Source organism: Saimiri boliviensis, chromosome 15 (genome assembly GCF_048565385.1).
Source record: "Saimiri boliviensis isolate mSaiBol1 chromosome 15, mSaiBol1.pri, whole genome shotgun sequence".
In the NCBI taxonomy this organism is placed as follows: domain Eukaryota; kingdom Metazoa; phylum Chordata; class Mammalia; order Primates; family Cebidae; genus Saimiri; species Saimiri boliviensis.
Window position 1 is genome coordinate 81462933 of NC_133463.1, and position 27211 is coordinate 81490143.

General features: G+C 51.5%; 1 protein-coding gene across 1 annotated transcript in view; it reads left to right on the top strand.

Moving 5' to 3' along the window:
• Nucleotides 1–4330: 4330 nt before the first annotated feature.
• CCN4 (cellular communication network factor 4) overlaps nt 4331–27211 on the top strand; it is a 39893-nt gene continuing 17012 nt past the window's right edge. Inside the window, exons 1-2 of the mRNA XM_003933693.4 lie at nt 4331–4624; nt 26021–26300. Of these exons, the coding sequence (XP_003933742.2) occupies nt 4556–4624; nt 26021–26300 (349 nt within the window). The 5' untranslated portion in view covers nt 4331–4555. The remainder of the gene's footprint in view (nt 4625–26020; nt 26301–27211) is intronic.

Here is a 27211-nt window from a genome sequence, read left to right on the forward strand (position 1 = left end):
AGCAATTTGCGGGGAGGGAGGCATGAGGGAAACTCCCTATCTTGAACTGGGTGGGTGGGGCACACAGAAATACTCATAAATCATGTATAAAATTTATCAAGTGGTACACTTAAGATGTGTGCAATTTGATTAAGTTATTCTTTAATAAATAGTATCCTTTTTTTAGAGACAGGGTGTCACTGTGTCACCCAGGCTGGAGTCCAGTGGCATGATCATAGCCCGCTACAGCCTGGACCCCCTGGGCTCAAGCAGTTCTCCTGCCTGAGCCTCCGAATAGCTAAGACCACCAGTGCACACCACCACACCAGGCTAACTTTTTAATTTTTTGGTAGAATGTGGTCTTACCACATTTCCCTGGCTAATCTTGAATTCCTGGTCTCAAGCAATTCTTTTGTCTTGGCCGAACAAATTCAGTTTTTAAAAGAAGAATAAGCCTACCTACCTGTCTGTCTCAGGGGCTGCCCATGGGGCAGTGAGGATCTGTGTCCTGGTCTGAAGGCCTGAGACCCCAGGGATGCTCCAAATCAAGGGCCCCCAGAGACTCCGCAGGTCGGGGTGGGAAGGGGTCTCTGGGTGCCACACAGGTTCCCAGCTGAATGTGAGGCTCCTGCCATGAGCCACCAGGGCCAAATAATGCCCCTTCATCTCTGTGTGCCCTGTGGTCTGGCCCTGTGCCTTGTATGCATCAGGAGGTCATTGCATTGAAGCTTTTTTGTTTGTTTATGTTTTTATTTATTTATTTATTGAGACAGGTTCTCACTCTGTCTTTCAGGCTGGAGTGCAGTGTCACAGTCTCAGCTCACTGCAACCTCTGCCCCCCAGGTGCAAGAAATTCTCCTGCCTAAGCCTCCATACCTGTCTAATTTCTGTATTTTTAGTAGAGATGGGGTTTCACCACGTTGGGCAGGCTGGTCTTGAACTCCTGGCCTCAAGTGATCCATCCGCCTCGGCCTCCCAAAATGCTGGGATTATAGGTGTGAGCCTAGCCTTCCATTGGGTTTTGAAGCTTAAGTGAGCTGAGTTGCCTCCCACAGAAAGTCCCAGGCTGCCAGGGACTTCTGTCTTTGTGTTACCCTTTCCATCTCTTTGCTCATCTGCACACACCCCAGATTAGTTTTACTCAAGATACCAGCAGAAATACATACCCTGAGCACATGCAGAGCTGTGGGCTTTTACTGGTGAAGACAGGAATGGAGGTGAATCAAGACAACTGTGTCCCAGCTCACAGCCATGTTTGAGAGAAAAGACTCAGGGGCGGGGGTTGCAATCAAGATGGCCCAGCTTGGGAACGCAGGCTGAGCCCCTGTGACAAAAAAGCAAAGAAGAAAATAAATAGTAACCATTCTCAGCTTCTATCATAAGCTAAGCACTAAATTAGTCCCCATCGCCACCTAGGATGGCAATATTATCATTACCCCCATTTTACAGGGAGGAGGACTGAGGCTCAGAGAGGACAACGGCTTTCTAGGATCTCCCTGCTATCATGTAATGTAGGAAGGGTTTCCTTGTATATTTAGTGGAGGCCAGCCTGATGCAAAAGCTCTTGAGAAGGCTTGGGAGACCTCACCTGTGGCCAAGGCTGGGGCTATGGGTGAGTTTCTGCCCAAGTAAGCTGTGGCTCAGGACCTGAGTGGCAAGAAGGAGAGCCAGTCAGGGGTTTCCTAGTGCCACCAGCCTCCCAGAGTAGACCCAGCTGTTTAAGGTAGGCATAAGGGATACATTTTGGCGCCTCTGGCCTCTAGGCAGGCCTGGTGTTGAGGGTGCCCCTTCAATGGTTCCTCCATTCTTGAGGGGGCTCAGGAAGAGAGGCTGAACCTCACCTGGGCCACCATGCCTGCACTGCAGGGAGGCGAAAGTCTAGGAAGAACCCACCCCCACCCTCCTCTGCCTTTCCTGAGCAGCCAAATTGATTTGGCAGAAATGCGTTGTGTGCATCTGAGTCATCCAGGAATGGGCACCTTGCCTCCTGCACAGTGTGGGCTCTGTGCATGTTCACAGGACAAATAAATGACAAACAAATAGACTGTGAGTAAATCTGGTGCAGATGGCCCCTGCGGGGGCCTCTGGGGTGCCTGGTCCTGAGACAGCCTGTGGAATCTTCTGTGCATCTGGCTGTGGTCAAGGCGGTCTTACTGTTTGGTAGAGCAATGCTCTCGCCTGGCCTCTGTTCTTGAGCTCCTTCCACTAGCCCCTCTGTGGAATTTATTTACAGCTGCCCTGGGGGATCTGCTGCAGAACACGCCTGGAAGCCCTGCTCTCAGCTGGATGCAGGGACCCCAGGCCCAGAGAGAAGGAAGTGTAAGGCCCTACCACCATGGATGAATGCAGGCTGGAGCCCAAACAATGTCCCCACCATGGGCTCCCCGGTCCTTGCCATACACATCAAAGGCATCTACTGTGTGGTAGTCCCAAATGTGGGATATGGGAGTGACCCAGGTTGGACCCTATCCTCAAGGTGCAAGGGAAAGTGACAAGAATATGCATCCCAGAGGAGGGGTTTTACTGAACACGTACTATGTGCTAAGCTGTTTAATAAATCCTTCTATATCTCTCACTCAGTGCCAGGAGCAGTTAAGAGTGATCAGTACCTCTCTCATTTCCACTTTATAGACAAGTGGAAACTTTATAGACAACCTCTCTGTTTCCAGAGAGGTTATGTGACTTATCCCAGGGTGCACAGCAGTAAATAGCAGGAGGTAGAAGTTCAACCCAGGCCTGCGTAGACAACATTGAACCACCAGCCACATGAGAATGAGATCAGCCAAGGTGGCAACTAACAGGCGAGCCCTGAGTCCCAGAGGAATTCCCTAACAGGCCTGAAAGGAGCAGTGACTGGGTCTGCTGGTGGGAGTTGGAAGGAGTTTGAGAGCCCCTTACGGAAGATGGGATGAGGTCACACTGGGGAAACCAAGGCAGCAATCTGGAGCCACTCACTAGGGAAGGGGCTGCCAGACAGATCTGAAAAAAATAGAACTGAGAGGAAAGGAGGAAAAATGGAAGGAGGCTTTGCACCTACCATTTATGTGTATTAACAACTCACAAAGGCTCAGGACTCAGATGCCCACTCTTTGGCTCAAGTCTGTCATCAGATGCCTGCTAGCTGCATGACCTGGAGCCAGTTCCTTTAGCCTTCTGTGCCTTGATTTCCCCAAATATAAGGAATATATGTCTGAGCACCTACCTCAAAGGTACTTAGCATGTGGTATGTACTCTATACGTGATTACTGAATGAACAGCCTCACTGTGTGTTTACAAGGACACATGCAGACCAATCATCCAAGTTCAAGGATGCAGATCCTGTTGCCAGCGGGGAGTGGAGGAGGGGCATGGGGAATTAGAATCCAGGGAGTATGTGGATAAACTAAGTTCAGAGGAGACCCTGTTCAGAGAGGGACCCTGTGTGGCCTTGGCAGCATGCCATGAATCCTCTACAGCACTGATTCCAATAAATCACCACTGACAATGAAAATAAGTCACCCTGTGTGATGCCCATGAGGCTGATGCCTGGAGAAAGGGCGGATAATCACCTCTGTCATTTCTAGATGGGTGAACTGAAACCCATCCTTCACTTGCATCTAGGGAGAGGGGAGTGCAAGAGGGCAAATGAAAACCAAAAGTAGGGCCGGGCACGATGGCTCAGGCTGTAATCCCAGCACTTAGGGAGGCCGAGATAGGAGGATTACCTAAGGTCAAGAGTTTGAGACCAGCCTGGCCAACATGGTAAAACCGTGCCTCTACTAAAAATACAAAAATTAGCCAGGCATGGTGGCACATGCCTGTAATCCCAGCTCCTTGGGAGGCTGAGGCAGGAGAATTGCTTGAACGTGGGAGGTAGATGTTGCAGAGAGCCACGATCACATGACTGCACTCCAGCCTGGCCAACAGAGTGAGACTCTGTCGAAAGAAAGAAAGAAAGAAAGAAAGAAAGAAAGAAAGAAAGAAAGAAAGAAAGAAAGAAAGAAAGAAAGAAAGAAAGAAAGAAAGAAAGAAAGAAAGAAAGAAAGAAAGAAAAAGACAGACAGACAAACCAGAAGTAGGAGCAGCCTAGAGAAATGACAAGGAGTTGATTTTCCACTGGGAGGCCTCTCAAAGCCCACACACCCGCCTGCCTGAGGTAACAGTATCTCTGCCCCCATCACGCACCCTCCCACGCTCCCCGCTCCCCCGCCCTGCACTGTTGTGAAGACCTAGGCAGGGTGACCCCAGTTCCTCTGTGAGAATTTCACACCCTAGTGTGAAATCATAGCCTTGTAACTTTCCCTTTAAGAACTGTCAGAGCTGGGGAGGCTGGCCAAGCTCAGGCTGGAGGTGGGGACAGAGGGAAAAAAGAAAAAAAAAAGAGAGAGAGAGAGGCAGGAAAAGTTTTTTCAGAGGAAAATGCAGGGTTTGTCCTTCACCCTGACGTCAGATCTTGCTTTAATAAAACCCCCCAAGGGCTGCGGAAGAGGCATATCTGGTGCTCCTGATGGGCCGGCCAGTCCGGTCCCAGCTCCCCCGAGAGGTGGTCGGATCCTCTGGGCTGCTCGGTCGATGTCTGTGCCACTGACGTCCAGGCATGAGGTGGTTCCTGCCCTGGATGCTGGCAGCAGTGACAGCAGCAGCCGCCAGCAGCGTCCCGGCCACGGTGAGTCCTGCCTGGAGGGGCTCAGAGGGAGACCCCGCTCCCTTCCCCACTGGGTCCTGCTGAACGGGGGCTGGTGGGCAGGAGGAAAAGAGCCGGGAAGGTTTGGGGCAGGAAGGTGGCCACTTACAGGGCAAAGGCCGGGCCCAGGGTGAGGAGTCAGCAGCCCGGGTTGGCTGAAGCTGGCAGACAAACCGCACAGGTCCAGCCTGGCCTCTTCCAACCTGACACAGCAGAGCAAGAAGAGCGCCTCAGCAGAACTGGGAGTCAGCGGCCCGGGTTCCAGACCCACCTTTGCCTGGACTGGCTGTGTGGCCTTGGGTGGGTCACTCACCCTCCCGGAGCAGCGTAAAGCAAGGAAGTTGTGGGGAGACATTCAGAGTCTCTCAGTTTGGAAACTCCAAGACTCTAGGCGTTGGAGGTACTATGAGGATGGGAGATGGAAAAAGCCAAAAAAAGTTGGAAAGAGAAATATCAGCTTTCAGCAAAAGCTCCTCATCCAGCAAACAGTGTTCAGGGTGACATCTAAGACGTCTAACCCCAGCTGTGGCCGCCTTGGGTCTGCATAGACCTCTGCAGTTTGTGGAGTTGCATGCCTAGGTCCTGACTGTGAAGGCTGCTGTTCCGGGGTGGGGGTGATGTGGGCACCCCAGGGTTTTCCTCTTTCAGCTGCATCCCAGGGTATACCAAGTGGAAGGGACAAAGTTCTGCACCTCCAAAAAGCCAGGGGAGTCACACACATGGCCGCATAGAGCCAGCCTGCTGAGGCCAGGCAAGGTGAAGGAAAGGCAGGGGCAGGCAGCGCAGGGAGGGCAGGAGGTGGGCACCTGGCAGCTTCTGGGCCCCAGAGTCCAGAGCCCAGGTCAGGGCCTGCTGGAGGCAGAACAGCCTGGAGACAGAGGGAACGTGGCACAAGCATGTTTGTCACCAGCTGACACTGACGGCCTCCTTGGGGATGAAGAAACCCCCTTCACAGAGGAGGAAACCGAGCATTGGGATTAAGCCTCCTGCCTGTGGACTTAAAGACCCTGGGTCTGATTCAGCCAGCACTGAGGCTGAGAGCCGACAGCAGACGGAGAGCCGGGGAATGGGGACAGCTCCAGTGCCTCAGTGTGCCTGACGACGGCAGGGAGTGAGTCCGTCTCATCCACGGCTAAATCCTCATGCCTGGCATGGTGCCTACCTGTCATTGGTTCAAAACCACCTTACCAAAAAGTTATTAGCTCCATTTCACAAATGAAAGAAATGGGAACTGAGAGCAAGTGAAGGGCTTGCCCAGGATCTTCTCATTAACAAGCGGCCAGGGCCCAAACTTAGATCTTCTGATGCCAGATTCTAACCATCCCTACTTGAGGGAAGCTGAGCGTTTTCTACAGGATTGCCCAGAAGGAGCTAAGTCGGCCTTTATTTCAGGCTCTGGGTATGGCTACGCCTTTATCTGGGTACAGCTTTGCAGGTTGCCATGTCTGGGAGGGCAGGGAGTGGATGGAGAAAAGGTGAGAGTTTGAGAGAAGCCCAGTCAGAGGAGGCAAGAGGTTTACGCTTGAGTCCAAGTATGCTGGAGCGCCAGGCAGCTCCCAGAACAGCCGGCGCTGAGGAGCGAAGGGCAGCCCGAGGACTCTGCCAGAGGAGACCAGCAAAGAGCAGAGCGTTCGGAGGGACGCAGGCAGCGGGATGGAGGGCAGCCCCCGGGACCAGCACAGGCACCTCTATTCTAGCAGCCCCTGCCTGGGGAACCCGGACCTCCCACCCCATGCTTGTTTCATGCTTCTGGGACAAAGGAATGCACGGCACTTGAGTTCTCAGGGCATCCTGAAGCCCCGCCCGCTGTGTGGCCGTGAGACTGATGGCAACGCGCTGGGCTCCACTCAGAGACCAGCCTCTTCCTAGCCAGATTCCATCCATGGCCATGCTCCCCAATTCACATGTACAGCCAGGGGCCCAGTGAGATCTTAATGGGAAAAAAATGGTTATAAATGTTTATATAGAAGAAAATGTATGTGAGAATTGCTAAGAAAACTTTGAGGAAGTAGAGTTACGAGGGGGGCTTTTCGGAGATATGCAAACTTTCTGTAAAGGTTCTGAGGTGGGAAGAGGAATATGCCAGCCCTGGGGGCGATCCGCCGAGGGGGAAGCACCAGGGTGGTCTCAGCAACAGCCCAGCGCATTTGGGAATCTAATCCGTGCTAAAGGTGTATTGTAGATATGACTTACAGTTTCATCTCTATATTCTTTTCTTCTGCATTTGTGAAGCATGTCCACCATGTGCTAAGAGAAAGGGATTCCATTTAACGTCATGACCAAGTCCCGAGCCAGCGCATGCATGAGACCTACCTCAGTTCACCCAGCAACATTTATCAGGCACATTGTACAACTTCCATAGCAATACTATGAAGCAAGTGTGATTATCCTCCTTTATAGATGCGAAAACTGAGACTCAGAGAGGTTAAGTAATTTGCCAAAAGTCACACAGCGAGTAATCAGGGGAGCTGACATTTGAACCTCGTTCCAGCTCTTGACAATGTAGCTTCCTGCCTCCCTGGTCCAAGTACTTGTGCAGAAATCAGGAGCGTGCAGTCCTGCCTTGACAGAGCTTACTAGCTAGTGGGACAAGTGACAGGAGCAACGTCAGCCAGGGTGGGGAGGCGGGAATCAGGCTCTGCCCCTGGCCATGTCAGCCTCAGTAAGTCCTGCTGCCACCTCAGACCTCCCTTTCCTCTCTGCTAATCGGGACTAACAGTCTCATCCCACAGGGCTCCCTGCTGAAAGTGAAAATGTGACTGAGGAAAACCTCTCAGAAGCATGTAATCCAGCAAGCGAATGCTGTGTGATAAATTCCGGGGCAGGCGCTAGGTCTGTGGTGGTCTACGTGTAAGTCTATAGGTGAAACTCACATCTTCCCTCCCGTATCAATGTATATGGGGTGAGCATAGATGCACTGTGTGTGGGGTGTGTATGTGTGTGTGGGGGGGGGATGGGGTATGTGTGTGGGGTGTCTGTGGGGAGATGCGTGGTGTGTATGTGTGTGGTGTGTGTAGTGTGAGTGTGGTGTGTGTGTGGTGTGTATGGTATGTATGTGTGGGGTGTGTGGGGGGGTTGTGGTGTGTGGGGGGTATGTGTGTGGGGTATCTGTGGGGGGGATGTGTGCTGTGTATGTGTGTGGTGTGTGTCTGGTGTGTATGGTATGAGTGTGTGGTACGTGTGTAGTTTGTGTGGTGTGTGTGCTATGTGTGAGTGTGCGGTGTGTGTGATATGTGTTTGTGTGGTGTGTGTGGTTTGTGCGGTGTGTGTGGTATGTGCAAGTGTGTGGTGTATGTGTGGTGTATGTGGTATGTGTGTGTGGTGTGTGTGTGGTTTGTGTAGTGTGTGTGTGTGTGTGTGTGTGGTATGTGCAGTGTATGGTATGTGTGTGAGTGTGGTTTGTCATGTGTGTGTGTGTGTGGTGTGTGTGTTGTGTATGTGGTGTGGTGCATGTGTGTGGTGTGTGGTGTGTTTGTGGTATGTAGTGTGTGTGTGTGGTGTGTGTGTGGTGTGTGTGTGGTGTGGGCGTATGTGTGGTGTGTATGTGGTATGCATGTATATGTGTGGTGTTTGTGTGTGGTGTGTGTTCGTGTGGTGTGTGGTGTGTGTGTGTGGTGTGTGGATGTGTGTGGTGCGTATGTGGTATGCATGTATATGTGTGGTGTTTGTGTGTGTGTGATGTGTGTGGGGGGGTGTGTGTGTGGTGTGTATGTGGTATGCATGTATATGTGTGGTATTTGTGTGTGTGTGTGTGGTGTGTTTGTGTGTGTGGTGTGTTTGTGTGTGTGGTGTGTGGTGTGTGTGTGTGTGTGTGAACGCTTGGATATGAGACACAAACTCATTCTCTGCTTCCAGAAGCAACTGCAGAATAATGTGGGTCAGGGTATATCACAAAATATCCCCTTTAGAAAACAGAGTACGTGAACAATATGTCTTTTCACACCTCCTGTTTAGAGTTGGAATCTGAGGGAGGATTTCAAACTCTATCCAGGCCCAACACCCCCCAACTCCCTGCCCAGAACCTCTTTGGGCTCCCTGAACCCCCTGCTGCCAGCTCAGGGCCCCTCCTGCCCACAGCTTGTCTTGGATGCTGGCACACACATGGCACTGAAAGGCATTTCCCCCTTGGCATGGCATTTGGAGAAGGAGTGAGCATGGGAACAGATCTCCACCCACCCAGCTCCTTGGGAGACAAAATACTACCTTGGGGGCTGGGCAGCACTCTGGGTTCCACAGCAAGCCCACCCATCCACCCCCGGGTTTTAGAAAAGGCTCTTGCCCTGTGCCAGTAAAGAACCCACATGCCAGGGGCTGCCCTTGGCTTTGTATAAAGAGCAACCCAGGGATCTTCCCAGGAACCTCAGCCATCCTCTGGGCAGCAAGGTGGCAAACTCCAAGGGAGGTGGGCTCTGCTACAGGAGCAAGGATGATGGAGCAGGTGTGGTCCAGGTGGGTGTCTGGAAGGGCTGAGAAAGGTGCCAACCCCAGCCAGGAAGCGAAATGAGCCAGGCAAGGTCACTGTGGAGGTTTCAAAGCAAGGCTTCAGCACAGCTGTATCATCATTCAAGGACACTGTGGTAGGCCCTGCGTCCCTGTGATGTGAGTGATGGTAAGGGTTCACACTGAGCATACGCCCACACTACTCTGGGCACAGTGCCCTTGCACACACCCATGAGGCAGGGGTGTGGCTGTAGTCTAGACCAGCATGGGCCAATCAGTAGCCATGTGCAGCAGGAGGCCACTTAGCACTTGAAATGCTGCTGGTCCCAGCTGAGATGCTTCGGAGGTGTGAGATACACCATTGATTTCAGAGACATAGTATGAATGCAAGAGGGCAATATTCCCATTAATATTTTTTATATTAACTCCATATTGAAATGATAATATTTTGAATATACTGGGTTAAACAAAATGTATTATTCAACTCAATTTCACCTGTTTCTTATTATTTTTCAATACCACTACTAGAAAATGTGAAATTTCATCTATGGTGCTCATTGTAGTTTACTAGACAGTGTTGGCCTAGAAAGACACAAGTGTGCCTAGGGCTACGAGGTCAGATGGGGAGAGAGAAATGCTGAGGATTCTAATCCCAGCATCTGCACTTATGAGCTGTGCACCCTTAGGCAAGTAGCCCAGCTTTTCTGAGTCAGTATCATTTCTGTGTAAAGGAATATATTAATATTAGCACGGTTGGCTTCTCAGGGGTGTTGAATGGGGAATGAAACGAAGTGTGCAAGGCCCCAGAACACCCAAGGCAAGCATTCCATTGTTCCAATAGCAGGGTGGGGGGATTCCAACTTGAGTGGATGCGCCAGCTGCAGGCAAGGCCCAATCCAATGAGCAAGGGGCTTATAAAGACCTCAGGCTCAGCACCAGGTGACTGGGAGGAGGGGCAGACTGATGTGGGGGTGTCCTGGCTCTGTGCTGGGCATGTGTTCTAAATATCCCACAGATTCCACAGCCTGGCCAGCTTACCTTGCACATTTAGAGGATCAATAAACACTTCTGGGTTATCGTGTAGGAGAAACATATGATGATAATGTTGATAATGAAGATGGTGATGATGATGATGATGATGATGATGGTGCCTGTAGGTGAGACGTGTATCTTACTAACCTAAGTCAGAATGACATGTCCCTCAATGCCAACTGTGGGTTTCAGAGCCTGTCTTTTTACTTTTTCCATGGACCCGAACAGTCCCAACAATATATCCAGCCACTTCTAGTTTCTAGAGGTGTGGTGTTGAGTGGTCTCTCTGTGTTTAAGCCAGAGGATGGTTTCAGTGTGGAGACAGATATTTATATTAGCAGAGAGGGGTAAGTTTAGGACGCAGAGGGGGAAGCTCAGAGAACATGGGAGATGGTGAAAAACCACATTCTGGAAACCAGAACCCAAATTTCTAGAAAGACTTCACCCTCGCACACATTAACCGGCACCCTGATGCTTCTCTCGTACACTTGATTTCACACACCAGTGACTGAGATAGCCTCTAGTCCCTCCCCAAGCTCTGATATTCCATTAACCAGCCAGCTCCCCTCCTCCTCTTCCTATCTATGAAAGAAGGAAGAGAGACAGAGTCAAGGGGGAAGAGACTGCCTCTCAAATGTGAATTATGGGCATTCCAGGAGATGTGATAAGATCTGAGCCTACCCTCCCCACGTTCTCCAATGTAGGCAAGTTCAGGCTTGGGGCTTTGAGTGCAGATCTGCTACGTCTTGCTTAGGGGTGGGGTGTGGGATGAGAGAAAGCAAAGCCCAGGCTCAAAGGAAAGGAAGGGAAGGGTTCACCCTGCACCTCTAGGAATCCTGCTTGGAGTCTGGGAGTGGAGAAAGGCATGTGTACTGTGAGCCTTCCCATGGCTGGGAGGGGATGGAGCGGGGTATCTAAGAGTAGCAGACTATCCTGAGAGAGCCGGGACTCATACCTCTTCCCTCAGAGCAGAATAGTACACTCCTTCCCTAGATAGCTAGAAGACCAGGGGGAAATAGCTCCTGCTCTGTGGCTTTAGGCAAGCCACTTGCCTTCTCTGTGCTCATTTTCTCATCTTGAAACTGAGGAGATCGGATTTGATCCTCGAGCTGACTTCCAGCTGGAGCTGCCATGTATTCCGAGAGTCCACTCATTCATTCATCAGGCAGATCCATCACTTAACAAACAGCAGGGGAACTCATGCTACTGCTTCTCTAGAAAGGGGTTTGTCGGCACCCAAAATGTATGTCCCTTTCTCGAGGTGTCCTTTTAGATGTGCTTTGTCCCTCTTACAGTGTCCAAAAGTAGTCTCCTTTCAGACCACATCTCTTCTGTCAACCCTCAAAGTGTAGCTGGGTTTCTGGCCCACAGCATCCTCATAAAACTGAAAATCACAAGGGCACCTTGATGACCATGGGGTCCCACCACCTCAGTGGTTTCCCGGTGAGGCTCTCCCTGCGCTTCCTTCCCTAGCCTATTTTCCCAGCCTCATATTTTGATTCTTCTCCCATTTGCCTTCGTTTCCCCTTCATGAGCCTCACTGTCAAATACTCCTGGGTTTTACCTCTGTACGCATGCCCAAGCTGCTCCTTCCCTCTGAAATGCCTTTCCCATCCTTACCTGATTTATGAAATTGAAGCCATCTGAACTGGCGGCCTCCCCCAAATGAAGCTGCAGATGTCCTCCTGTGGGTCCCCATGGGCTCTTGTTCTTGCCCACGTGGAAGGAAACACGTCACCCAGCTGGGACTCTCTGCTGGCCTTGCCCTGTGTTTGAGCCACCCTTCCTCCCAACCCTTCTTCCTGCAAAGCCACGCCCTTTGCCACGCCCTGACCACCTGTACTCTCAGGCCCCCCGGCCTTTGCACGTGTTGTGCCCTCTACCAGGCTTGCTCATACACCTTCCCTGCTCTGTTTCTCTGTCACTGTCTATGCCTGCACATTGCAGGTGCTCACGGTCTACTGAATGAATTAAAGCAAGAACCAGAGCTGGTGTGGGCTGGGAACAATATGTGTATAGGAGATGGGGGAGGCAGGAAGGGAACACCACTGATTTTTTTGAAGTGGAAGCTTCATGCTGGGGAGGAAACGGAGGAAATCTGGCAAGGGGCCCTGGACCCAACTGCTAAGAGGGCCAAATGGCCGGCAGCAGCTTACGGGCTTGGCTCTGGAGCACAGAACGGGGAATCAGGAGACCGGGGTCTCCGCAGCTGCTGCCTTCATCTCTGAGCCTCAATGTCTTTATCTGAAAAGAGGAACACGAAGAATGCCCCTCTGCTCATGCTTGTCCTCCAGGCAGCGTAGTATGGTGGCGAAGAGAAGGCAGGCAGCACGTAGCCTGGATTAAGAGCCAGCTCCACCACATCCCAGCCCCAAGCCCGTAAGTCTCCTGGGCCTCAGTTTCTCATCTGTAAAAGGGACATAAACTACCATGTCACAGAGACCTTAGGACTAAGAAAGAGGTTGGGTGTCGAGCATGTGTCAAGAAGGGGCTTGGCGGGGCCACAGTTAGTCAGGGAAAATCAAGGTGCTATGAGGCTGGACCCTGTGGTCTCTTGGTCCTTTTGGGAGCTCGTGGGCAACAGAATGGGCAGGCGCTGCATGCAGTGGGACTGCAGCCACCTGTCTCCCCAGCCATACTCTTTGTATTTAAATCTGTCCCCCACACGCGCACACACAGGCACGCACACGCACACACACACACACACAGGCACACGTGCCAGTTGACTTCCTCGACAGCTATTTCTGGCCCTGTGCTCCAGAGGCCAAGTCCTGATGCATACAAACTTTGGCTCTTAAATGATCAAAAAGTCAGCTCTTGTTGGGTCCTTAATTTGAGCCAAGGCCCATGGCAATCCACTTCCCACACGTCTCATCTGAGGCCCATGACAGCCCTGTGGGGCAGGAGCTCCTATCAGCCTCATTTTAAAGAGGAGGAAACGGAGGCACAGAGAGTTTTAGTCACTTCCAGAACACCACCATGTGCCCCAAGCAGGCTGGCCAGACCAGCTCCCAGGAGTGTCCTTGTGTGTCAGCCCCTTAGGCCTATTCTGTTTGTCCCCATCTGAGCCAGAGATCCAGTGCAGGATGAGGGAAGGGAAATGGAGTCATGCTCTGGGCAGTGGAGGGAGGACAGATAGACTTTATTCCCTGTTTGATTTCCCTGCTCCATGAACCACTGTCAGATGTGGAAAGCCCACAGCAATCCCCTCATCCCAGCCTGCTCCTGTTACAGAGAAAGTGATTTGTCCAAGGCCACCAGCTTCAGCATGGAGAACTGGAGCCCAGGACCTCTCCTCTGCAGGGAAGGGGCTCAGGAGCCTGGAAGACAGTCCTCACTAACCCATCGGGCAGATGCCCACTCCTCCCTTGTAGGTGGAACAAGCCTGAGCTCAGTGATTGCAAAGAGCTTCATTCTTCCACCCTTGTCTGTGTTGACTGTGGCTCCAGGGCTGGCCCCCTCTGTGGTCACCCCATAGCCACCACCAAGCCCAGGGCCTCAGCATGAAAGGCCCTCGGCTACATTTGGTTATTTGAATGAAATGGACAGTGGGCAAGAACAGCATGCCTTAGAGGTCGCTGGAAGAGGATGCGACGTGGAGTCGAAACAGCTGACTGTGTCGTTTTCTTGCTGTACTTCAACATTTCTGGGTCTCAGTTTCCTCATCTGTCAAATTGGGGCCATCAGTGCAGACCTCAAGGGGTTGTTTTGATGATCAGGAAACTGACTTCAGGAAAGACCACGGTCTTCCCCAGGGGAGGGTGCATGTATCCTCTGTCCTGGGCCCCTGACTGCCATATCCGTGTCCCTGAACACTAAGCCCTAGCAACAGGACCCACTGGTCATCCCGTGTCATGCCACATTGCTTCTACCTGTCCACCCCTGAGCATGCACGTCCTGGGCTTCGACGCCCTCTCCGCCCTCCCTCTTGTCAATTTCACTCATCCTTTAGGATTCAGTGCAAATGCCTGCTCCTCTAGGAAACACTGTCTGCTCCTACTCCACCACCAAGCCCTTTTCCCGCTTCACCTCACCCTCGCAGCCGTTACCTAGACTATCCTGAGTTACGTTTAGTATGGCTGTTAGGTGCGAAGCCATAAGAAATGGATGCTTTGAATCCCAGGGCTGAGGTTCAAATCTCAACATTGCCACTTGCTAGTGGCTTTGGGAAAATTATCTGACCTTTACCTTTTTGTGACTCAGTTTACTCATCTATAATATGAGGAAGCTAATAATAAAAGCAGGCTGACTCTTAGGATAATCACAAGGATTAAATTACTACTTAAAATATAGATGATCTTGATTCAAAGAAACCATCTGTTAAAAAAAATTTGGGGGGACAGTGAAATTTGAATGTGGACTGGGTACTAACCAGAGAAAATTACAAAATTGTAACTAATTTATTGGTGTGATAATTGCCTGGGGGTTACGTTTTTTCTAAAAATTCCTCACAACTTAAAGACACACTGGAGAATTTCAGGTAAAATCTCAGGATGTCTTGGATTTGCTAGATTTTCAAGAATAAAAACGCGTACAGCTGGGTGCAGTGGCTCATGCCTATAATCCCAGCACTTTGGGAGGCTGAGGCGGGTGGATCACTTGAGGTCAGGAGTTTAAGACCAGCCTGGCCAATATGGTGAAACCCTGTCTCTACTAAAAAACATGAAATTTAGCTGGGTGTGGTCGTGGGTGCCTGCAATCTCAGCTACTTGGGAGGCTGAGGCAGGAGAATCACTTGAACGTGGGAGGCAGAGGTTGCAGTGAGCCAAGATCGCGCCACTGCACTCCAGCTTGTGAAAACACTAGAATAAACGAGACCAACTAAGTGTTGATAATTATCAAAGCTGGAGATGCACATATAGGGTTCATTATATTATTCTCTCAACAAATATTATTCTCTCTTTCCCTAGCAAAGGACACAGTTGAAGTTTGTGTATCGTGTTCCGTGTGTTTTGTGGTGGTTTTCTCACTACTCTCTAAGACGTAAGAGCATACAGCATTCTGTGATTCATCAGGGCGAAACCACTGCTCGGCAGGCAGGGCTTGTGCAGTTAAATGAAAATGATGTATTTCACTCTTGATGTTTTGTTCAAATGACTGAAAATGGGAGAAAATCAAAAGGAGCAGCTCCCGATGAAAAGATTCTTAAGTTCCTAGCCTCCCTGGACTAACAGGGCTATCATATAGTGGGCCAGGTCCTTATTAAAATGTCATGAACCACATAAGGCTCACGGGCTGTAGTTTCTAACCTTTATGATGCTGTTGCCTTTTTTCCATTCCTGTCTGCTCGGAGGCTGGGCATTCTCTGAGGCTTTGTCTCTGACTCTGGGCACTGCACGTGGGATTTAGCAGATGTTTTATATACAGATTGACAAATGAATGCATGAGTGAACACACGGACCAGGGCTGGTTGTTTGGAAAGAAACCTGGCTTCTTGCCCCTTGTACCCTCCCCCTGTAGAGCTGACTTTCCCCCACCTGCATGTTTATAAAACCAATTAGTAGAAAAGCTCAAAAACCTCCTACATCCCATGACACGCAGCCTGGCCAACAACTTTCCGGAAACCACCCTTGGAAGTTTCTGGGCAGTGTGGTGGGGGAAGAAGGGGCTGTGCCTGGCTCAGGCACCTTTCATGGGTTTGGAGCTAAGAGCTTTCAAAGACAGTGCTCCACTCGGGACCACTGTCCCAGACTCCACCTGAAGGGCAGCCCCACCAAGGCCTGGGGTACAGGGGCCTAGGAGGTGCCTCTACCGGAGGTGTAGGGAAAACAGGCGTTTGTTACCTGTGGCTGACTCAGAGGCACCCGATGCACTTTGCGACAAGCATGGGGAAGACAGATGGGCACCGGCCAGGCCTGCGTTCTCTCACGGCCCCCAGGGCATTTCTTTTCAGCAAAGCAGCGAACAAAAACTGCTTCCAGCAGGACAACCTTGTCCTGAAAGTCCCTGGGCCCAGCTGGGGGCCGGCTCTGGCCATTCCTGCCTCAACCCTGCCCCCTGGTGGAGCTTCTAGGTGTGGCCTCCCAAACCCAGGCAAGCCAAGGCCTGGAGCACTTACTTGCCCAGGGTGGTATACCAGGCTGTACCATGTGCAGTACCGAGCACCCAGCAGGCAGGAAGGGGCAACTCCTCCCTGAGCATCCCCACGTGGGCTCCTCACTCCTCTTCTGAGGGCGTTTGGCAACCTGGGCTCAAGTCCACTGCCATCCTCCCGGTGGTGAGGAACAGCAGGCACATCATAGATGCTGGGTGCATGTGTGTGATGGGCGGGTGCAGGAATGAATGAATGGGTATGAATGAGTGAGGGAGTTGTACAGTAAGGGCTCTGGAGGGACACTCTGGGGCAATAGACCAATTTCCAGCTGTGAGATCTTGAGCAAGATTCTTAGGCTCTTGGATCCTCACTTTTCCTCATCTGGGAACTAGGGGTGACACATAACTGCTCATCAGGGCTGCTGGAGGATGTTGACATCACCGTCATTTTACAAATGATGAAACAAGCTCAGAGCAGGTGAGCACGGCTCCAGATCCCAGAGCTGGGAGTGTCAGGAGACTGGGGGTGTTAAATGGGGTCCCTTCATTTCAGATGCCATGCCCTTTCTGCAAATCCCGTGACCTGTCCACCAGTAAACTGCACACACGCTTAGAAGAAAGTGTGGTCTATCTCCTTCATCAAACAGGACGTCTCAGGCCTCCTGGGCTGTCCATCCCACCGCTGCTATCCTCCCACTTTCTGCTCCTATGCCTATTGCTAAGAATTTTTATTAAAATACGCAAAGGTCAAATTACAGACTTACCTTTTCCGAAGTCCACTTTTAGAGAGCTGAAATACACCGTAATAATCAGTTACCACTCACCTTTCAATGTTATCTCAAAAATGCATACGCACTTCCTACAGGAGCTTTATTTTTTTTTTTCCTTCCCAGTTTTAATCAGCTTAAGTTTGTCCAACAAGTGTGATTGAGGGGTCATTTCATCACTGCTCACCTGCCTACTGATAACCATGCTTGTCCAGCGGGGTTAAGGACTTAGAGGGTCTCAACATCAGGAGCTACTCCTTTTGGCTTTCTCACATTTTTCAGTCATCTAAACAAAATATCAGAATAAAATACATCATTTTAATTTACCTGCACAAGACCTGCTTTAGGAGCCGTTGTGTCGCGCTGGTGATTCACACAGTGCTGTGTGTTCGGCAGGTCTGCGTGAACCTGAGCACGCAGGCGTGAAAGCAGCTGAGCGGTGTCTCAAATCCCCACACTTCTCTTACTCCTGCCCAATGTTCTAAGCAGTGGTTCCTACTTCTGTAAGAATCTCCAAGGGTTGTTGGTCAGACTACAGATTCCAGCCTTCAGCCTAGAGCAACTTAAGGTGGATATTTAAAGAAGGATCCAGGAATCTGGTTTTTTTTCTTTTTTTCTTTTTTTTCTTGAGACAGTCTCACTCTGTTACCCAGGCTGGAGTGCAGTGGCGCCATCTCTGCTCACTACAGCCTCCACCTCCTGGTTCAAGCAATTCTCCTGCATCAGCCTACTGAGCAGCCGGAACTACAGGCACATGCCACTACACCTGGCTAATTTTTGTATTTTTAGTAGAGATGGGGTTTCGCCATGTTGTCCAAGCTGGTCTCAAACTCCCTGATGTCAAGTGATCCACCCACCTCAGCCTCCCAAAGTGCTGGGATTACAGGTGTGAACCACCATGCCTGGCCTAGGAATCTGTATTTTAACAAGTTTCACAGGCCAGTGATTCTGAAACTTTGGGGGCATTCGGAACCACTTGGAAAAATTCCCAAGCCCAGACTCCCCCTCAGGCCCCTTAGGTTGGAATCTCTGGGTAGAGTGTCCATTAAAGCCCCAGGGTGGTTGTACTTTGCAGTAAAGTTTGGGAATCACCGTCATAATCCCTGGGTAGGCAGGAGGGGTTGGGGAGGAGGGAGGGACATGACAGGAGGAGTCTGAGTGGGGGGCGGTGGGGCCGGGTGGGCTCAAAGGCTGCAGCAGGCAGAACTGAGCAGGACCAGGCTGTGCCGGAGTGAGCCCTGGGCATCTTGTCTGCAGAAGCATTGCGGCATGGCCACCACCTCTGTCTTCCCCATAAACACAGTAGTATCTGCAGAGTGGATTTCCACAAATACGTCATAAAAGAGACTTTCGTGCAAACATGTGCAATACGGAAATGCCCAAGCTGCTTTCTTTCTTTTTCCTTCCTCGCCTCTGTCCTTCTCTAGACAACATTCTCCTTGATTTATGGTCTTTTCTCCTGTTTTGTTTCTTGGCTTATGTTGTTGGACAGAATGATGCAGGCTCCACGTCATGGCGGGTTTGCGACGATCAATGTTTCCATCTGCAGAATGGGCCCAGTCACCCCAGCTCAGGTAGCTCAGGGTGGATGAGAAGGTAGCAGTCAGGGCTCTCTGGGGGCTCTACGGGATGCGCCATGGAGCAGGCTCCTGCCTGTGGCTGGCGAAAACAGAAATAGCTTCCAATCCCCAAGGAATATGAGAGCCTAGTGAAAACCTCAGAGGGCCCCAGAGCCCCAGGCAAGCATCCTGGGGTTCGAGGAAGAGCCCCAGCCCCCGAAAGGAAAGTACCATTTGGGAGAAGCCTCTGTGCAAATGCCCAGGCCTCCTTTTCCATTGTTCAGCTGTGAAGAGATTCCTCTAAACATTCGTATTCTACTAACTACCTCTCTCTCCCAGACCTGGGCCAGCCAAGCAAATAGGTCCTTGTTTTGCACAAATATCTATTGCTTACACAGAAATAGGCTTGTCATTTTTATTTTGACAAAGGCCATGCTCTCATTGTCCACTAAAGATGAGGGCCAGGCGCGGCTCCGGGGCCAGAGCTCCACGGCTTCTGCCACTGCACAGCAGCACGGTTGTGCATGGGAGCCCCGCCAGCAGCCACAGCAGGTACACTGGGACGGCACAACTGGGCTACATGTGGAGCCACAGCTCTGGCCCAGAGGCACTACACGTTTCCTTCAGGGTGTGTTGGCATTCTGGACCAACAGAGACACTCCCAGGAAGGCCCCAGACCAACCATTCAAGGTCAGCACGTGCTGCCCCAGGTGCTTCCCCAGTGACTCCCCGTCATGACAGGCCTGGGTGCACTGAGGAGGTCCCCAGGCAGCAGCAGAGGCTGTGGCTGGTGGCAGCCAGGCCCCCGGATGACTTCACAAGCAGAAGTGCAAGGAACGGGGAGTTCAGAGCCCACACAGGACACACAGACAGAAGGTGGGGCGGGAAACTCTCATCTCCCTCCTCTGGCTGAGATGCTTCCCCCACTCCTTTTCTTGGGTAGATAGAGAGTCATGTACTTGATGAAAAGAACTGTAAACCAAAGCAAAGGACAGGTAGACATGTCATGCCATCCTGGATGTTGAAGCTGACTGATGATGATGATGATGATGATGATGATGATGATGATGTGTGTGTGTGTGTGTGTGTGTGTGTGTGTGTGTGTGTGTCTGAGAGAGAGAGAGAGAGAGCCTACACTGGCTTTCCAGGTAGCTGAACCCCCAGTGAGAAGCCTTTGAGAGATGCTCACAGGATGAGCTGCCTCAGCCTGCCTGGGGTCAAGGGAGGCCCCACCATTGGATGGGCACAAGGTGCCAGGGATCATACAAGAATCGAGGCCCCCAAAACTAACGGGGGGTCTACAATGCCACCTCACCACCCCTACACCCCAAGCCACTACCAGGGGGTTCTTGGACAGGCTTTTTCATTAGAAGCTGATGTCACTCACTGTAAATGCCATCTGCCCAGGAGGAGTCGCAGTGAAAGCCACCATGGCACCATGCACCTGCAGTTGGTCGGGGCCCCAGAGCAGCTTTGGAGTGCAGCAGGAGGGCGGGAGTGAAGCTGTGGCTTTCATGATGATTTCTCAGGGAGGCTTGGAGGCTGTAAGCACCGGCTTAGAGCCAAGGACTTCAGACTGGGGCCCTTCTGCCATTCAATGCTCGTACAGGGACAGACTGGGCAAAGGAGTTCTTGGAGGCCTCTCAGTGTTACGACTCACCAGCCCTCCGGAAGAAGGTCTGGCCACGGGGCCCCTGCCAGCCCTCACTCTTCAGCAACAAGCAGCGTTTGCTGTCTCTGGAAGCGGAGTGCTCGCCCACTAGACCACTCGAAGGGCAGCTTGGGCTGGGCTTTAGAGGAGAAGTGGGATTTTGAAGCAGGACAGTGGGCTGCTATCAGCTCAGCTTTGGCAGAATCAAGAGCCCTGAGGGGACAGGTACCCCCACAGGGACTCGGCTGTGTCCCAGGATCTGAAGCCTCTCCTTGAGCTCCCAGCCCCCATGAAATATTTGTTTCGATCAAGGTCTGACGGAAGCACGTCCCCAAAGTTCATATGCGCACAGTCTTCCCTGTGCAGCGATCACGGGAGGCAGAATTAGTGGCTCAAAAGCTCTGGACGAGCCCTGAGTACCCATGCGGCCTTGCTCAAGTCTAACCTCTCCGTGCCTCCGTGTCCTTACCGCTCTGGGGAACATTAGCAGGCCTGTCTTGTGATCTGTTGGGGGATTCCATGAGAGACTACACAATTCTTCATACAGCATGAGCACTCACTCAGTAAATCTTAGGTATGTTGCTTGTAAGCGCCTGTGAGTTTGTGCGTGCAGGAGAACAGATGGGTGTCATGTGGCTTCTACCTTCAAGGGATGACAGAGTAGTTGGGGAAATGAACATTCCCTCATTTATTCATCCTATCAACAGATGCTTATTGATACCTACTATGTGTCAGGCTTTGTGAGGCTTGATGCCCCTCTCCAACCACCAGCCCAAATAATTGTCTAGCTGTTTCTTGATTATCTCCACTGATGGTGCACTCACTACCTTTCCACTGTTTATTTTTCTCATCACAAAATTCTCCCTCATATACAGTAGTGGGAAAAACATGGAATCAAACAGCTCTAGATTCAAATCCAAGTTCTGTCATTTACTAGATGTCAGCCATGGGCAAGCCACTTTACTCATCTGGGAATAATAATACCAGTTTAATGGGAATAATAATACCAGTCACTGTGCAGAAGACACATGAGATCACTGAGGGCTAGGGCAACACTGGCCCCACGTGGTCATCGGAGTGACGGTTTGCAATGAATGGACTACAGGCGGAGTTCCAGCTATGACCTCATTTGATGCTCGTGGACAGTCACTTGGGAGGCAAGTAATGGTAGCAATGTGATTTTACAGAGGAGAAGTCTGGGGTTCAGAAGGTTAACTCCCAGAGTGACATGAACAGGGACAAAGGCTGGACTGGACACACTGTGGTGTTTCTAAAACACAAATCTAACCCGGCCATCCTCCCGCTAAAATCCGTCAACACATCATTCTTACAGACCTCAGCCCAAGCAAGGCATCCGAGATCTTCCTCGATTCAACTGCTTGGAGCCCACCCTCATCCATCCTAGCCTCCACCTCCTCCTGCCTCCACCCTGCACACTGCACCAGGCTCTCCAGGCCCCGGGCTCTTGCGCACTTTGCCAGCTCAGTGCCTGTGCACCTGCGGGTCCTTGTGCATTGGGTTCCCGCTCCTCCTTCCTCACTGCTCTATTCCCACCCCCGCTTCAAAGCCCACTCCCCACGCCTCGTGTCTTGGGAAGCCCTCTTCAGCCCCAGCACACACACAGCCCAGCCGCGCCCTGTCATCCCACAGGCAGGTCTGTTTGGTTCTCACACTACATGTCCAGCACCTGATAAAAGCTGACTACAACCGGGCGCGGTGGCTCAAGCCTGTAATCCCAGCACTTTGGGAGGCCGAGGCGGGTGGATCACGAGGTCGAGAGATGGAGACCATCCTGGTCATCATGGTGAAACCCCGTCTCTACTTAAAATACAAAAGCTGAGGCAGGAGAATTGCCTGAACCCAGGAGGCGGAGGTTGCGGTGAGCCGAGATCGCGCCATTGCACTCCAGCCTGGGTAACAAGAGCGAAACTCCGTCTCAAAAAAAAAAAAAAAAAAAAAAAAAAAAAAAAACTGACTACAGATGTGTTGAAAAACTAAATGAAAGGGGAGATAAATAAGTGAGTGGACGCCATTGTCACAGCATTGATCGCACTGAATTGCAATCATTGATTATGTGTCTGTTGGCCTCACTAGGTGGAGAGCCAGTCAGGGGCTCTGTCTTATGCACCTCTGTCTCCTCCCAGTCTGGCACGAAGCCTGCTGCATAGAAGGGATTCAATAATCATCTGTCCCTAGAATGACTCAGTCAGCATGCACATCCCCAGCTCAACTGTCAGTGCATGAGGGCGGACGCCACCTCAGGCCAGTCATCTGTTTTCCCTTGTACTCACGTAGAGAGGCTAGGATTGATCAATTATCAGGAGTCTGGACTCACTTGAGGCCTGCAGACACACGCCCTAGGTGTCAATGCTGGGCAAGGTAGCTGGCACTCAGAGGCTCACACACCAAACCCAGGAGGCTTCAGGCCCTGGGGTCCAGAGGTTTTCTCCCTGCGCCGCTCTTGTCCAGCACCTTCTCCCCTGGCCTGAGTCAGGGAGGTTTTCCACCACTAGATGGTGCCAACCACAAAGGCTGGCTCAGCCGACTGCCCACAGCCCTTCTCTCCTCTGCCCGGGGATGCCATAAGTGGTTTCCCTGTCCAAAGGAGGCCTTCTCTGCAGTCTGCCCTAACCAGCTGCCTGCCCTGATACCTCCAGGCAGGCACTTAGAAAGGAAGCTTCCTTCTGGGCATCTTTAACTTTGGATGGAGATAGGAGGATGGATAGTGATCCCAGGAGTGGGATATCCACCCGGTTCCAGCCCATGCCAGCTCAGCTCAAAGGGTCCAGACCCCCAGCTCTGTTCTGGGCACAGTGGGGGTAGGGAGAACCCACAACTGAATGAGTGTAAGAGGAGACAGGCTTCTGTGTGCCATGTGCCATGTGCCAGGCCCTACCTAGTGCTGCCACATCCACAGTGTCCCTTCACCCTCCCAACTGCCCCCAAAGGGAGGTGAGCGTGATTGTGCCCATATCACAGATGGGAAGGCTGAGGCTCAGAAGGATGAAAATGCTGTTCGAGGCCACATGGAAATAACTCACATCGGACCGTTTCAAGTTGTATGCTCTTTTCTTGACACCCAAACTTAGTGCCCTGAGGAGAGGGTCCAGTACGTGATGCCTTGACTATCAAAGACTTGGTCAAAGCCCTTTTAGCCGACAATCCCCCATCCATCCATTTCACCAATCCACACATATGGAGCCCTACTGTGTGCCCTGTGCTGTTTCAGGTGCACAGGAGACCCAAGGCCTGGGCCTTGCCCTTTCTAAGTTCACATTTCAGTGAGCGAGGTAAGAGCAGGGAAGCTTTCCTGGAGGAGAGGGCACCTTCATTTCCTCTGCTGAGAGCACATCCTGATTGTGGGAACTCTCAGAGATGGTCTGCTAGTGCTCACAAGGCTCTGAGGCTTCTAGGGCATGGCCTGATAGGGAAACGTCTCTCCTAAAAGTCAAAAAAGGGGTGTGTGTGTGTGTGTGTGTGTAAGAGAGAGAGAGTGTGTCTATGTGTTTACTGATTTGGAAATGTAGGGGTTTGCATCCTATTGTGTTTTGAGGAAACACAAGCAAGGGCAGGCTAACTGTCGCCTCCCAGGTGAATGCCACCCAGCGTTGCCAGCCCCGAGAGCTCTCTGCTCCCCAGCAGCAAGGCCTTCCAAGGCCACATCGCACATAGAGCCTTCCTCCCTGCAGGGGACTGCAGGCAAGATCTTTTTGGCCATTCTGGTGTCTGTCTGGGCCCTAACAGAGAAGCACCCATGTGTTCCTAACGAAGACTGGCACTGTGCAGGCACTCTATGGGTGGCTGCCCCTCCCCTGCCCTCATTCCATGGAGTTCACAGGCATCCACCTCCAAACACACACAAATGTCTCATTGCTGAGCCTGCCTAGCAGCTTAAGGGAAAGCGAGGCACATGTAGGTCAGCGGTCAGGAGAGTTTGCCCAGAGAAACGGGGCCCTATCTTTTTACAAAAGATAGGAAGAGCCTCTCAGCCACAGGGAGCTGCATCACAGCGGCCGTGAGGAAGGGAAAGGGTGGATTTGACCACGTCCTGAAATCCAGCCTATGGGTGATGAGCTTCAAGTTGGGTTTCGTCTGTTGACTTGCAAGAACTATTTATTGCACCGATATTTACTGCATTTATTGTGTGCCAGGTTCAGAGCCAAGTCAGGCTAATTCAGAAATTCATCTCAATCACTTTCCTCATCCTTGGTCCTCCAAGGTACAAGAGCAGACCCCACCCACCTGGGTAGAGCGATTATTGCCCTGGTGCTCAGCAAGTTTCCTGGCCTCCCTCAGATGCCCAGCAATTTGCAGAGTCAATGCCTCGAATTGTATGTAGTAAATCGCCTCTAAGGCTTGCTTCTCCCAGAAGCTGTGGGCTCCCCAGTCAGGCTTTTAAAATTTATCCTGAAATGTTTAAAACTTAAGAAAGACTATGACCTAACTCCGCAAATGTTTGTTGAGTGAAAGAACCCGGAGGTGGCAAAAGTGAATGGTCTTGCAATGCGACTTGGGAGGTTAGTTCGCGTCTTGGCCTTCCCGTGAACTGTGTCATCCCGGGAGCGTCCATCAGTCTCTTTGGATCTTGCTTTCCTTTCCTGTAAAGGAGGGAAGAATCTGTCTGCAGAGTTTAGCACCAGAGCCTGGCGCTCAGAGTGGAAGGCAGATCTGTAACCCCACAAAGCAGGCTTCTCTGCTCTCAGATGGAGGGAGCAGCCCAGAGCCCAGCCAGGCCCCTGCCCCAGCCCCACAGAAGCCCTGGGTTCACCTCTGCTTGCCTCAGAACTCAGATGTCAAGGATGAGAAGCCCTGGACAGAATGCTCCATGGCCCGCTCTGGAGTGGGAAGACTGACTCACAGCCTGCTCCAGCCCCGGCGCCTGTGTCCTCAGGCGATTCTCTTCCTCTCGTAGGCCAAGGTCTCCTTCAAGATAGAGCGAGGGGCACAGATGGGATTCAGGGAGGCAGCCAGATGGGCCGGCAGGTGACTGCGTGCCGGAGATACAGGCAGCTTGAAGCTCCTGCACCGCGACACCCAGGCACGTCCGTCTGCTGTTCCTCGGGCCTGGGCAGCTCTTCGGGCCTTGGTGTCCCTTCCCAGCTGACCTGTTTTTACGTTCATCACATGTGCCAGAATAAAGATGAAGCTGTGTGTGGGGGTTGGGAATGGGAATGCGGGAGGAGTGCGGGTTGGTGGAGTGGAGTGTGTCGGGGGTGTGGGGGGGAGTCTCATTGCCCTGAGAACAAAATAAAAAGGCTCCTCCATGCAGGGCTTATGCTGGCAAAGGAAGCAGGACTAACTCCTCACGGGCCAGGGCCCATGCAGCTCCCAGGAGCTAGAAAGTTGGACCCCTGCTGCTGCACCATGCCAGCCCTTTCCAATACTCAGAGGGGAAAAAAATAACAGTAGGTCAGTGGGCTGAAACCGGTGTGAGGTAGGAGCCCTCTGACTCAGAGAGGCCTTAAGGACTCTCAGTGAGCAAAGGAGCCGTCCCTGCAGGGCTCACAGAAGAGCCGTGTGATCCGCGCCCCGTGCAGCCAGTTTCTACCTGCTCAGGGCCTCGGCTTCCTCCCTGTAAGGCCACCTCACTTACCTCGGGGCTGCTGGGACAATCACTCAAGAAAGGACAGGAGCAGGGGCTGAGGTGGCATCTGGGCTCTGCCACTGACCAGCAGAGGGATTTGGGCAATTGGTTTAACTTCGCTGCATATTGGCTCCTGTTTTATTTGTTATATTGAGAAGAAAGGAGATGTTTGGCCATCAAAAGCATGATAGCAAAGTAATTTTTTTGAAAACCTTTTGAACAGAATGAGGATAGAAATGCAATGGCCGGGCCCTTCAGGCGTTGACACCCTTGCCTCAGCAGCCCCCCTTCCCTGCTGCTCTTCCTCGGCAGGCCTTCTCGCCCACCCTCACGACCATGGACTTTACCCCAGCTCCGCTGGAGGACACCTCCTCGCGCCCACAATTCTGCAAGTGGCCATGTGAGTGCCCACCATCCCCACCCCGCTGCCCGCTGGGGGTCAGCCTCATCACAGATGGCTGTGAGTGCTGTAAGATGTGTGCTCAGCAGCTTGGAGACAACTGCACAGAGGCTGCCATTTGTGACCCCCACCGGGGCCTCTACTGTGACTACAGCGGGGACCGCCCGAGGTACGCAATAGGAGTGTGTGCACGTAAGTGAGCCCCTCCATACCTTCTGACCAGCCCCTGGCAACCCCAGCTCTGGCCCCAAACCCCTCTGCCTTGGGACCCCCACAGCCTTTCACCTGGCCAGGCTTCTGTTTAGCAGAAAGTATACCCCATGGTCAGAGGCCAGAGGCTGTGTCCTTCCTGGGAAGGGGAGGGAAGGATGCCTGCAATCCTCCTGCTTCCAGAACTTCGCATCTTGCTTTATTCTCAGTCCTAGAGGCACACTCATGGCTGTTCCCAGGGAAGAGGGAGACGCCATGAAATACCTAAGCCTGATTTTGTTCTCTTAGTGGTAGGACCTTTTAAAAAATGCCCATGGCCTACCAGGACACACCAGTACTGCAGGACTTCAGATATTTTGGTAATATTGTAAATTAAAACAATATGGTTTTAAAAATCCAGTAGTCTTGAAAGAATGAAAACCAGCAGCCTGCAGTCAGCCCTTCCCACCGGCTACCGACATTTCTCAATTTCCCAGTTATTACAGTCACTTGAATTTTCTCGTTATTTCTTCTGATAGTTACTACCATAAAATGCATGTCTCCTGCTATATCTTAATTGCCCTGATATATTGATTTTGTATAAGCTATTAATTTTCTATGATCACTGATGATTTAGCTCCCCAACACCACCTGATATATCCCTACCTTCCAAATATCATTGTCATAATTTTTGGTTATACAATCATCAGTATTTATAATATTATGACTATGTAAATATTGTCCACTGCAGTAAGAGATCATGTACTTGTTTGAATTTCCTTACTTAGGATGCGTTTTGTTTTTCCTGGACTTTCTCATTGTCTTTGCTTTTTCTTTATTTTTGGTCTATTACGATATTCTCCTGTTCGGAGGTAAGATTGTTGTTGGTCATTGTTTTCTTTGGTCTTCAAGTG